Raw genomic sequence first — 12067 nt, forward strand, 5'->3', positions numbered from 1 at the left:
ATATTTCCTCTGACTTCACCACATCCCTATTGGACAGGTACTACTATCCCCATTTTACAGATAAGAGAACTGAGGCACAGAGAAGTAACTTATTCAAGGTCACACGACTGGTAGTGGCGCTGGGATGCGAACCCACTGTGCCAGCTCAGTGTTCTCGTGGGGGTGGAAGCCCTTTGCGTGCTGCCCAGTGCCTCGACTCCCCCCACCCCGCCCCAAGTCTACACATCCTGTCCATTCCCACCCACCTTTACCCCGGACCCCCTACTCCCACCCCGCGCATTCAGCCACAACCGCCCAGCCCACGGCCACAGGGTTGGAGGCCACTTGGCGCCCAGAACAACTTCTGCTCCCAGAAAGCTTTGCGTTCCCCCCGAATAAAGAGCCTTTGAGCCCGGGAGCCCCGCCCCGCGCGGGCCTGGGGCGGCAGTGGGCGTGTCCCCGGCGGCGGCGCCCGCGGCCCTGGGCGGGGCCTGGTTGCAGCACGGGGCTGCGGGGCAGCGGGGCGGCTAAGCTGGCTCGCTCTGCGCGCAGGTGGCTCCTCCTCCTCCGCCTCTCCCGAGCCGCAGGCACCTGGGCGGCTGCGGTGGGACTGTTTTTGTGCCCGGCTCCGGGGGCCCGCGACGGCCGCTGCACGCCTGGGTCCATTGTTTCTGTCTCTTCCGGGCAGGTGCCGGCGGCGCGCAGGGGCCGCACGTGCCCAAGCGGCGGCCGGCGCGCAGGGACCCGCGGGCGCCGGCAGGGGCGTCCCCGGGCGCGCGGCGGGGGATGAAGTACCTGAAGCCGTGGTGGTCGGACGGCGGCAGCCTCCTGCACCTCACCATCCTGCTGAGCTTGGCGGGGCTTCGCCTGGACCTGGACCTGGACCTGGACCTCTACCTGCTGCTCCCGCCGCGGACCCTGCTCGGAGATGAGCTTCTGCTCCCGGGCGGCCCGACGAGCCCTGCCTACGCGCTCAGCCCCTTCCCGGCCTCGGGAGGGTGGGTGCGCGCCGAGCTCCTACACCCCAAGGGCCGGGAGCGGGACCCCGTGGCGCCGCCGGAGGGCCGGCTGCTCCGGGAGGTGCGCGCGCTTGGGGTCCCCTTCATTCCCTGCACCCGAGTGGACGCGTGGCTGGTGCACAGCGTGGCTGCCGGGGACGCCGACGGGGCCCACGCGCTGCTCGGCGCCGCCGCCGCCTCTTCGGCCGGAGGAGTGGGCGCCGGCGTGAACGGCGTTAGCCAGGCTGCGCCGGGTAGCGGCGGGAATCCCAGAGCGGCTCCGAGTAGCCCCTTGGCCGCCGGGGAGGAGGAGAAGGCTCCCGCGGAACCGACGGCTCAAGTGTCGGACGCCGGCGGACACGCGAGCGAGGTAACAGGAGAGCGGGACGCGAGCGGGGTGCTGGGGGACCTGGCCGGGAGCCCTGGAGGGTAGCGAGGGACCTGGGGGGGGCACCCCGGCGTTCTTCCACCCTCCGCCCCCGGGGGTTGCGGGTTTGCGGACGACTGTGCGCCTATCTTTTTTGTGAATCCGAACGAAGCCTCTTAGTGCTGTCGCTGTGGCTCATAGGCTTTTGGGAATGAAGTGCGTGAAATCATCCGTTAGGTTTTAGAGAACACCTTTCCTGTGTTTGACGGCGATCAAGGGTAGTTCGGGGGTGGGGAGGGGAGACGGTATGCTGGAAATTTTCTGGCCCACTCTCTTCGTTCGGTACCTCGTGTAAACTGAGATGTCTTTTTCTGGAACTGAAGGAGGCCTTGGCCTCCGGGAGGATTCACGTTTCTCTTAAGAACCACGCACCCGGCCCACCACGGTGGCCCCCTCTGGATTTTAACCCATTGCAGTTCGTTTTTTGATGCGTCCCTGGATTAAGCAGCTGTGGTCAATGCTAGCGCACAAACGGACCTGCTCGTGCCTAACCATCCCCCACGCCTAACAATCCTCCTTCCCCCGGAACTTGTGTAACCCCTTTTTAGCATAAAGAAAACAGGTACCCTGACAGTCACCTAGTGACTAACAAGTCCCCTTTGGTTTGTAGGTTCAAACCTTTCAGTGTAACTTTCTTTTAAAACAAAGTTCACCGAGATGTGTTGACTGAAGCATCTGGTGCTCCCAACGGCAAGTTGGAGTCTAAAGCCGCAGCACAGCAATTTCCACAAAATGGCCTTATCCAAAGTTCCCTCAAAGGGGCCTTTTTCATTCTCTCTTGGCCCAAACCTTAGTGTTAACAATCGGTAGTGATCAACAAGAGTTCCTTGGACGTTGTTTTTTGTGGACTGCAGTCTTATGCAAAATGGGAATTGGGGCCAGACTGGTTTGTTTGCTGCTCTTCAGAATTGCCCTGTTTGTGTAGGCAGTTGCCAGATGAGCTTCTCCACCCTCTCCTGGAGGGGTCATTGTGCCGAAGTGCTGGGTGATTCAGTGTTATGCAGATCTGATCCCTTCCTCTTCCTGGGGCCGGAACTAATGGCGAGGGGGTTGGTGAGATTCTCGGTGGGCTCCTTTCTGTTCAGAACACCAGGAGGGGAAGATTCTTTCAGCTCACTCGTCCACTCTCTCTCTACCCTGTGGGGTGGTCTCACCTGGATCCCCTGCCCCTGCAGGAGTGGTATGCGCTGCACTGCTACCTTTCCCGATCCTGCGACATACATGGATGAAAGCCAGTGCGGGCTGCCGGCCCAGATGGCACCCTGCCCTTATCACAGCTGAATGCCAGCCGGCCTGCAAAATGTGCAGGGAGGGAGATGAGGCTGTTCGCTCTTCAAGGACTTCCCTCTCCGGGAAGGACTTCCCTCCCTCCTCCTCTCCTGGTTGATACCTAGTTAGACCAGCAAGCCTGCCTTGGGGGAAGCTCTGAGGACCTAGGCCCAGCCAGACCTTGGATGCCCTGAGCCCAGATTTCCTAGGGGAGAGGGTGAGGTTCACACCGGGCCATTCTTCTGGTGTTGCCTTCCCCAGCTGGCATGTGTGGACCTGCTGGACCGTGGTAGCTGCTGGGATGACCTGATTTTGTTAATTCTGACGATGATCAGCTGTCGCGCACCTTACAGTTTTCACAGCCAATTCACCTTTATTGGTAACACCTTTTACATGCCCTTATGCAGTCCACAGGCCAGGCATCCTTATATCCAATTCGTATTTAAGGAAAATAGAGGCCCAGCGAGGTTGGGGGGCTTGGCTAAACCAACACAGTTAATGAGTGCCAGAAGTGGGTCTAGACCCTGAACTTCCTGGCTCCCAGGCTGGCACATTAAGCATCTACGCTGTACTCAGGTTTTCTGTGCAAGCTTGCAGCCGGAATGGGGCAATGCGCCCCACTCCTGACCCCAGCACCACTGCTCTCCAATGCTGGATTGACTTTTAAAAGCAGATTGTACCATCCACAATGCCAAAGTTACAATTTGAAACCATGACTCTGGAGAAAATGAGCTGAAAAAACAGCACTGGTTTTTGCAGTCAGCAAAGCTGCATGTTGGGGCATCACATAATAATCTGCCCTCATATAGGTTACTTTAATCTCCCCAGGTCTCAGTGTTTCATCTGTTGAGTGGGAAAGTAATGCTTACCCTCAAGGGTGTTGTGCCAGTTAAGTAGGAAAAGCACGTGCGAAGTGCCAGCCCAGTGCCTGGGCTGTAATTGTTGTTCTCTTCTTTTGCTCCCATCCTCAGCCCACCCTCCTTAACCTGTCCCCACTCACATTATTCCCTTTTGTCTTGTTTGTCTATATGTGTGGCTTGGTTGGTTGTTTGTTAAGGGGGTGGGGTGTGTTGGAGCCAGACTGCCTGGTTTGGGATCCCAGCTCTACCACGCATTGCTGTGTGACCTCGGGCCATTTCTTAACCAGTCTGTGCTTCATTCGCACCTGCACGATGGGAATAATAATGGTGCCTACCACAGGGGGTTGTTGTGAGAATTAAACAATTCATTCCATGCAACAGGCTTAGAACTGTGCCTGTCCCGTCTTAAATGCTCAATAAATGTTAACTTCGAAGAGAGTGAGTGCTGTACCCCATAGGAACATCATAGGTTTGTTTTGTTTTAAAATAGATAATTCTGGTGGCTTACATTTGAGTTGTAGGAGATTCCAGTTTTATAGTGTAACTTTCCATAATTTTTGTACATGTGCAAAAATATTTTGGAGTAGGGGATTTTCCAAGTATCAAAAGAAGTACTGCTTTGGTTTGTTTCACTTCTTAGTGGGGCTAATCATTAGCTGCAAACAGTATGTGGAATTCCCCAGGATAGACAAGCTTCCCTTCTTAACCACAGCCATTTACTCCCAACCCATGAAGCGCATGTTCTTCAAACTCACGCATGGGTTAAACAAAGAAATGAACAGTTGTTGCAGAATTGTGTGTGTTAGCATATTTGAAGATGGGGTGACTGCTAAAAGCCAGCATCCGTATTTCAGAGAACTGTTGCCACTTTGAAACTGAGAGGGGTTGTGGTCATGATGATGTGATTTCATGCCCTGGGACAGACGGGGACCCTCTGCTGGGTGAGGGGTACAGCAGGACCTCAGATTTACTGTCCTTTGGACTTGGTTTCTTCAGGTCACAGGAAGAATCTGATACAGTCAATATTTGCTTCTAAAAGTAAAGGGGGGCTTCCCTGGTGGCGCAGTGGTTGAGAGTCCGCCTGCCGCTGCAGGGGACACGGGTTCGTGCCCTGGTCCGGGAGGATCCCACATGCCGCGGAGCAGCTGGGCCCGTGAGCCATGGCTGCTGAGCCTGCGCATCCGGAGCCTGTGCTCCGCAACGGGAGAGGCCACAACAGTGAGAGGCCTGCGTACCGCAATCAATCAATCAGTAAATAAATAAATAAATAAATAAATAATAAAAGTAAAGGGAAGGGAAAGAAGGTCCTTGATTGATAAAGTAAAAGTTGGTTTTTGTTTCAAAATCAAAGATAGTCCCTGATGCCCGGGCAATTGGAGAGATGAAATATCAAACACTTGCCAGTTCTCAGCTCACAGCCATGGTACAGAGATAGTCTTATATGTAATTACATCCGTTGCAGTACAAGGTTTCACAGTAGACTTTGTTTTACTTACTAAAATATGCAGTGAAGATGCACTTATGGTCTTCTTATTGGAAAGGATGGCATGGGTCACTGCATTAGTGTCCTAGAGCTGCTGCAACAAAGTACCACAAACCAGGTGGCTTAAACAACAGAAATATATTGTCTCACAGTTCTGGGGGCAAAAAGTTGGAGGTAAGGTCTCAGCAGGGTTCCTTCGCTCCTAGCTTTGGCAACCCTTGGTTTCTACTGCATCACCCCAGTCTCTGCCTTCTGCATGTGGCATTGTCCCTGTACGCATGTCTGTAGCCAGCTTTCCCTCTTTATAGGACACCAGTCATATAGGATCAGGGGCCCACCCTACTCGTCCTAACTAATCACGTCAGCAATGACCCAGTTTCCAAATAAGGTCACATTCTGGGGTACTGAGGGCTATGACTTCAACATATGAATTTCAAGGGACTCAATCCAATCTGTTATGCAGTCACCATCTCTCTTTCCTGGCACCTTTTGGGGTGTTCAGCTTTGCTTATCAAGTATGCTCCAGTTGTTGAAAACTAAGTCAGCCGTCCTGGAAGCAGCTAGGCTATGCGTAGTGGCACTTGCAGAAGGACTTGGTATAAGTTCATGAGGAAATCGGGGTTTTTTGCTGGCTTGATGTGCCACAACCCCCAGGAACCTTATTCCAGACTTCTTCCAGTCAGCCCCCTTCACCTGAAGCGGTAGGTTACAGAGAGGTCATGTCTGCGGTGTATTGAGTCTCCTCTTTGCTCCCCCTGCTTCTCAGCTCAACTCAGAATCTGCACCAGCGAGCAGACCCAGGCAGGCTGTTCTAGTGGTCAGTGTGCCGGGCCTGGAGTTAGACCAGCTTGGGTAGCTGTAGGGCTCAGCTCACCGCTAACTTGTTATATGACCCAGAGCACAGTTCTTGACCTCCCCGTGCCTTGGTTCTCATATCTGTAAAATGGGATGGTAAGGGTACCTTCACGAGCTGTCGTGGGGGTTAAAAGAGATCACACAGGTTCAACAGGGTTGGTACATGGTAAGCCCTGGATAATGTTAGCAGCTGCTGTTAATTCAGCAGGGCCTCTCTAATGCCCCTTCCCAACTTACTCCTGTGTGTTCCGTTGCCACGTGCAGGTTTCCAAAGCACGCCTTGGTCCTTACCATTTTCATCTGGGGAGCTTCCACTAGCTCCCCCTTACCTACCAATTTGATATTTTGTCATTCAAGGCTCCCCGTTTGGCCGGTGTGGCTCCCCTAGCTGAGCCCATCTCCCTCTGATCCTCCACCTGTAGCCTACTTTCCTGCTATAACTTTCTCCCTTCCTTTTCCCCAGACAGCAGTGCTTTCCTGCCTTCTACTTTGTTGCCTTTGCCCAGAATGCCTCCTTTCATTCCTCTCAAGTCTTTTACTGTTAAGTTCTGACTTCTCTCCACTATCACCTCATCTACAAGCACTTCCTGTCCCTTCCTTTGAGCCCTGTTGCACTTTGTGACATTTCTTCTGTGGGACTTGCATCCTCTACTTTGAACCGCAGTGTCTTGAGTGTGGAAACTGGATCTTTGCTTTTAACCTGCAAATGGCGCCCAGGGACGGGGTTGGGAGCACAGGCCGGTTCAGCCAGCGTCTGTTGAGCGCTCCTCATCCATCCTCCACGTTGGCTCTGCAGAACTTCCAAGATGCTGTGAGCTTGAATATGTCTTGGGATCTTCAAGGCCAGAGTCCCAACCAGAAAGTAGGTCATATCCGAAATCCTGATGGGCCATCTGACCACTTAATGCCAATTTGAGTGGATGGGGCAGTGGAAAGCAGACTTGCAGGTTGGCATCCTAATTAATCAGGTGGTGAAACTCAGGATTGCCTAAAGTGATATAGCAAGTTAGTGACCTTGCCCAGAATACACAGGTCACTGTTCTTAAGCCCTGAGTAAACCATACCTCCCTCCCACCCACTACAAAACTTAAAACGTAAAAACAAGCTTCTCCCATTTGTGGCAGCCTTTTGATATGAATAATTTATTCTCAAAATCTAGTTAAGGATCTGCGTTAATATTCAAATACACTTCTGGAGAGCTGGAGCAGGCTGAGGCTCAGGTACACAGCTGGGTGGTTTTTGGTTGAGTTGCAGGTGGTGGTTGGCAGAGTATGGGCAGTGGCTAGAAGCAAGGCACGGCCTTTTGAGATTGGGTGCACCCGGGTTCCCACTGGCATCAGCCAGCGTTCTCTAGAGAACGCAGCCAGCATGAGAGATTGTGTGTGTGTGTGTGTTTAAGAGACTTATTTCACGGAATTGGCTAGCGTGTTTGTGGAGGCTGGGCACATTCAGACTCTAGGGCAGCTGGAAACCACCAGCAGGAGCTAATGCTGCAGGCTTGAGGCAGAATTTCTTCCTCAGGGAAACCCCACTTTTGCCCTTAAAGGCTTTCTTTCAACTGATTGGATGAGATAAGGCCCACTCAGATTACAGAAGTTAATCTTTTTTACTGAAAGTCACCTGGTTGGTTGCAGCTGTTAGCCACATCTACAAAATACCTTCACAGCAACACCTAGGTTAGTGTTTGATTGACTTCTAGGTACGATAGCCTGGGCACGCTGACACCTAAAACTAATCGTCACCCCATCCCAGCTCCGTCTCTTCCTGGGCAACCTCCATGGGCCGTGGTATCCAAATTGTAAAAGGAGAATATTAACCTCTTTCTGGGAGAGTTTGAGGATTAGATAATGCTGTATGTTAAAGGACTAGGACCGTTCCTGGCATGTTAATAAATATTCAACTGATGATTTGCTCACAGTGCCCCTGAGCTGGGGGTTGAATCCCCAGGAAAGTCCTGTCTTCCGGAGGACATAACGGAAGACTGCTAGGTCATGAAGGAGGCCTTGGGCGTGTTGGGGAGGCAGAAGCCTGAAGGCTCATCTGAAGGAAGACCTTCTCAGCCTTTCTTTAGAGCTGAGTTTCTCATCCCAGTGACTGTATCAATTACCTGGTTGCTTGTTACAATGTAGATTTCAGGGCCTACCCCTGACTGGCTGAATCAGCCTCTCAGGTGAGGCCTGGGTTGGGTTCTGCAGTTTAGAAGACCTCCAGATGATTCTTGTGCTGCCCAAGCTTGACCTCAGCCATGGTGTTCCTCCCCCAGGGCCTTTGACTACCCAGCAACGTGTGAATGGAGGGGGTGCCTGGCTGAAAACTGCCTTTCTATGAATTGAAGGCCCAGAAGAGCTCATGGACTGGGCCAGAGTTACCTGCTTGGGCAGCAGGACCTGGGCTAGTGCCCTGGTTTGCCAGCTGTTGTTTTCTTTTACTATTTTTTTTAACATCTTTATTGGAGTATAATTGCTTTACAGTGTTGTGTTAGTTTCTGCTGTACAACAAAGGGAATCAGCTATATGTATACATATATCCCCATATCCCCTCCCTCTTGCATCTTCCTCCCACCCTCCCTATCCCACCCCTGTAGGTGGTCACAAAGCACCAAGCTGATCTCCCTGTGCCATGCAGCTGCTTCCCACTAGCTATCTATTTTACATTTGGTAGTGCATATATGTCACTACTACTCTTTCACTGCATCCCAGCTTACCCTTCCCCATCCCCGTGTCCTCAAGTCCATTCTCTGCGTCTGTGTCTTTATTCCTGTCCTGCCCCTAGGTTCTTCAGAACCTTTTTTTTTTTTTTTTTTAGATTCCATATATATGTGTTAGCATTCGGTATTTGTTTTTCTCTTTCTGACTTCACTCTGTATGACAGTCTCTAGATTCATCCAGGTCTCTACAAATGACCCAATTTCATTCCTTTTTATGGCTGAGTAATATTCCATTGCATATATGTACCACATCTTCTTTATCCATTCGTCTGTCGATGGGCATTTAGGTTGCTCCATGTCCTGGCTATTGTAAATAGAGGTGCAATGAACATTGTGGTACATGACTCTTTTTGTTTATTTTTTAATTTTTTTAATTTTTTGCCTTATAACAAGTTTAATCAGTTATACATATACATATGTTTCCATATCCCCTCCCTTTTGCGTCTCCCTCCCACCCTCCCTATCCCACCCCTCCAGGCGGTCACAAAGCACCGAGCTGATCTCCCTGTGCTATGCGGCTGCTTCCCACCAGCTATCTACCTTACGTTTGGTAGTGTATATATGTCCATGCCACTCTCTCACTTTGCATGACTCTTTTTGAATTATGGTTTTCTCTGGGTATACGCCCAGTAGTGGGATTGCTGGGTCATATGGTAATTCTATTTTTAGGTTTTTAAGGAACCTCCATACTGTTCTCCATAGTGGCTGTGTCAGTTTACATTCCCACCAACAGTGCAAGAGTGTTCCCTTTCCTCCACACCCTTTCCAGCATTTGTTGTTTGTAGATTTTCTGATGATGCCCATTCTAACTGGTGTGAGGTGATACCTCATTGCAGTTTTGATTTGCATTTCTCTAATAATTAGTGATGTTGAGCAGCTTTTCATGTGCTTCTTGGCCATCTGTATTTCTTCTTTGGAGTAATGACTATTTCGGTCTTCTGCCCATTTTTGGATTGGGTTGTTTGGTTTTTTAATATTGAGCTACATGAGCTGTTTATATATTTTGGAGATTAATCCTTTGTCCATTTATTCCTTTGCAAATATTTTCTCCCATTCTGAGGGTTTTCTTTTCATCTTTTTAATGGTTTCCTTTGCTGTGCAAAAACTTTTAAGTTTCATTAGGTCCTATTTGTTTATTTTTGTTTTTATTTCCATTTCTCTAGGAGGTGGGTCAAAAAGGATCTTGCTGTGATTTATGTCACAGAGTGTTCTGCCTATGTTTTCCTCTAAGAGTTTTATAGTGTCTGGCCTTACATTTAGGTCTTTAATCCATTTTGAGTTTTTTTTTGTGTATGGTGTTAGGGAGTATTCTAATTTCATTCTTTTACATGTAGCTGTCCAGTTTTCCCATCACCACTTACTGAAGAGGCTGCCTTTTCTCCATTGTATACTCTTGCCTCCTTTATCAAAGATAAGGTGACTGTATGTGCATGGGTTTATCTCTGGGCTTTCTATCCTGTTCCATTGATCTATATTTCTCTTTTTGTGCCAGTACCATACTGTCTTGATTACTGTAGCTTTGTAGTATAGTCTGAAGTCAGGGAGTCTGATTCCTCCAGCTCCGTTTTTCTTTTTCAAGATTGTTTTGTCTGTTTGGGGTCTTTTGTGTTCCCACACAAATTGTGAAATTTTTTGTTGTAGTTCTGTGAAAAATGCCATTGGTAGTTTGTTACGGATTGCACTGAACTTGTAGATTGCTTTGGGTAGTATAGTCATTTTCACAGTGTTGATTCTTCCAATCCAAGAACATAGTATATCTCTCCATCTGTTTGTGTCATCTCTAATTTCTTTCCTCAGTGTCTTATAGTTCTCTGCATACAGGTCTTTTGTCTCCTTAGGTAGGTTTATTCCTAGGTATTTTATTCTTTTTGTGGCAATGGTAAAAGGGAGTGTTTCCTTAATTTCTCTTTCAGATTTTTCATCATTAGTGTATAGGAATGCAAGAGATTTCTGTGCATTAAATGTGTATCCTGCTACTCTACCAAATTCATTGATTGGCTCTTGTAGTTTTCTGGTAAGCATCTTTAGGATTCTCTGTATAGTATGTCATCTGCAAACAGTGACAGTTTTACTTCTTCTTTTCCAACTTGGATTCCTTTTACTTTTTTTTCTTCTCTGATTTCTGTGGCTAAAACTTCCAAAGCTATGTTGAATAACAGTGGCGAGAGTGGGCAACCTTGTCTTGTTCCTGATCTTAGAGGAAATGGTTTCAGTCTTTCACCACTGAGAACGATGCTGGCTGTGGGTTTGTCATATATGGCCTTTATTATGTTGAGGTAGGTTCCCTCTATGCCTACTTTCTGGAGAGTTTTTAATCATAAATGGGTGTTGAATTTTGTCAAAAGCTTTTTCTGCGTCTATTGAGATTATCATACGGTTTTATCCTTCAGTTTGTTAATATGGTGTATCACATTGATTGATTTGCATATATTGAAGAATCCTTGCATTCCTGGGATAAATCCCACTTGATCATGGTGTATGATCCTTTTCATGTGCTGTTGGATTCTGTTTGCTAGTATTTTGTTCAGGATTTCTGCATCTATGTTCATCAGAGATATTGGTCTGTAGTTTTCTTTTTTTGTGACATCTTTGTCTGGGTTTGGTATCAGGGTGATGGTGGCCTCGTAGAATGAGTTTGGGAGTGTTCCTCCCTCTGCTCTATTTTGGAAGAGTTTGAGAAGGACGGGTGTTAGCTCTTCTCTAAATGTTTGATAGTATTTGCCTGTGAAGTCATCTGGTCCTGGACTTTTGTTTGTTGGAAGATTTTTAATCACAGTTTCAATTTCAGTGCTTGTGATTGGTCTGTTTATATTTTCTATTTCTTCCTGGTTCAGTCTCAGAAGGTTGTGCATTTCTAAGAATTTGTCCATTTCTTCCAGGTTGTCCATTTTATTGGCATATAGTTGCTTGTAGTAATCTCTCATGATCCTTTGTATTTCTGCAGTGTCGGTTGTTACTTCTCCTTTTTCATTTCTAATTCTATTGATTTGAGTCTTCTCCCTTTTTTTCTTCATGAGTCTGGCTGATGGTTTATCAGTTTTGTTTATCTTCTCAAAAAACCAGCTTTTAGTTTTATTGATCTTTGCTATTGTTTCTTTCATTTCTTTTTCATTTATTTCTGATCTGATCTGATCTTTATGATTTCTCTCCTTCTTCTAACTTTGGGGGTTTTTTGTTCTTCTTTCTCTAATTGCTTTAGGTGTAAGGTTAGGTTGTTTATTTGCGATGTTTCTTGTTTCCTGAGGTAGGATTGTATTGCTATAAACTTCCCTCTTAGAACTGCCATTGCTGCATCCCATAGGTTTTGGCTCGTCATGTTTTCATTGTCATTTGTTTCTAGGTATGTTTTGATTTCTTCATTGATCTCTTGGTTATTTAGTAGCTTATTGTTTAGCCTCCATGTGTTTGTATTTTTTTAGTTTTTTTCCCATAATTGATATCTAGTCTCATAGCATTGTGGTCGGAAAAGATACTTGATACGATTTCAGT

The 12067-nt window shown here is 48.2% G+C and overlaps 1 protein-coding gene across 1 annotated transcript in view; it reads left to right on the forward strand.

The window, feature by feature from the left end:
- Positions 1–765: 765 nt before the first annotated feature.
- NFE2L3 (NFE2 like bZIP transcription factor 3) overlaps positions 766–12067 on the forward strand; it is a 29253-nt gene continuing 17951 nt past the window's right edge. The window contains exon 1 of the mRNA XM_060107721.1: positions 766–1347. Within this exon, the coding sequence (XP_059963704.1) occupies positions 766–1347 (582 nt within the window). The remainder of the gene's footprint in view (positions 1348–12067) is intronic.

Source organism: Mesoplodon densirostris, chromosome 9 (genome assembly GCF_025265405.1).
Source record: "Mesoplodon densirostris isolate mMesDen1 chromosome 9, mMesDen1 primary haplotype, whole genome shotgun sequence".
Taxonomy (NCBI): domain Eukaryota; kingdom Metazoa; phylum Chordata; class Mammalia; order Artiodactyla; family Ziphiidae; genus Mesoplodon; species Mesoplodon densirostris.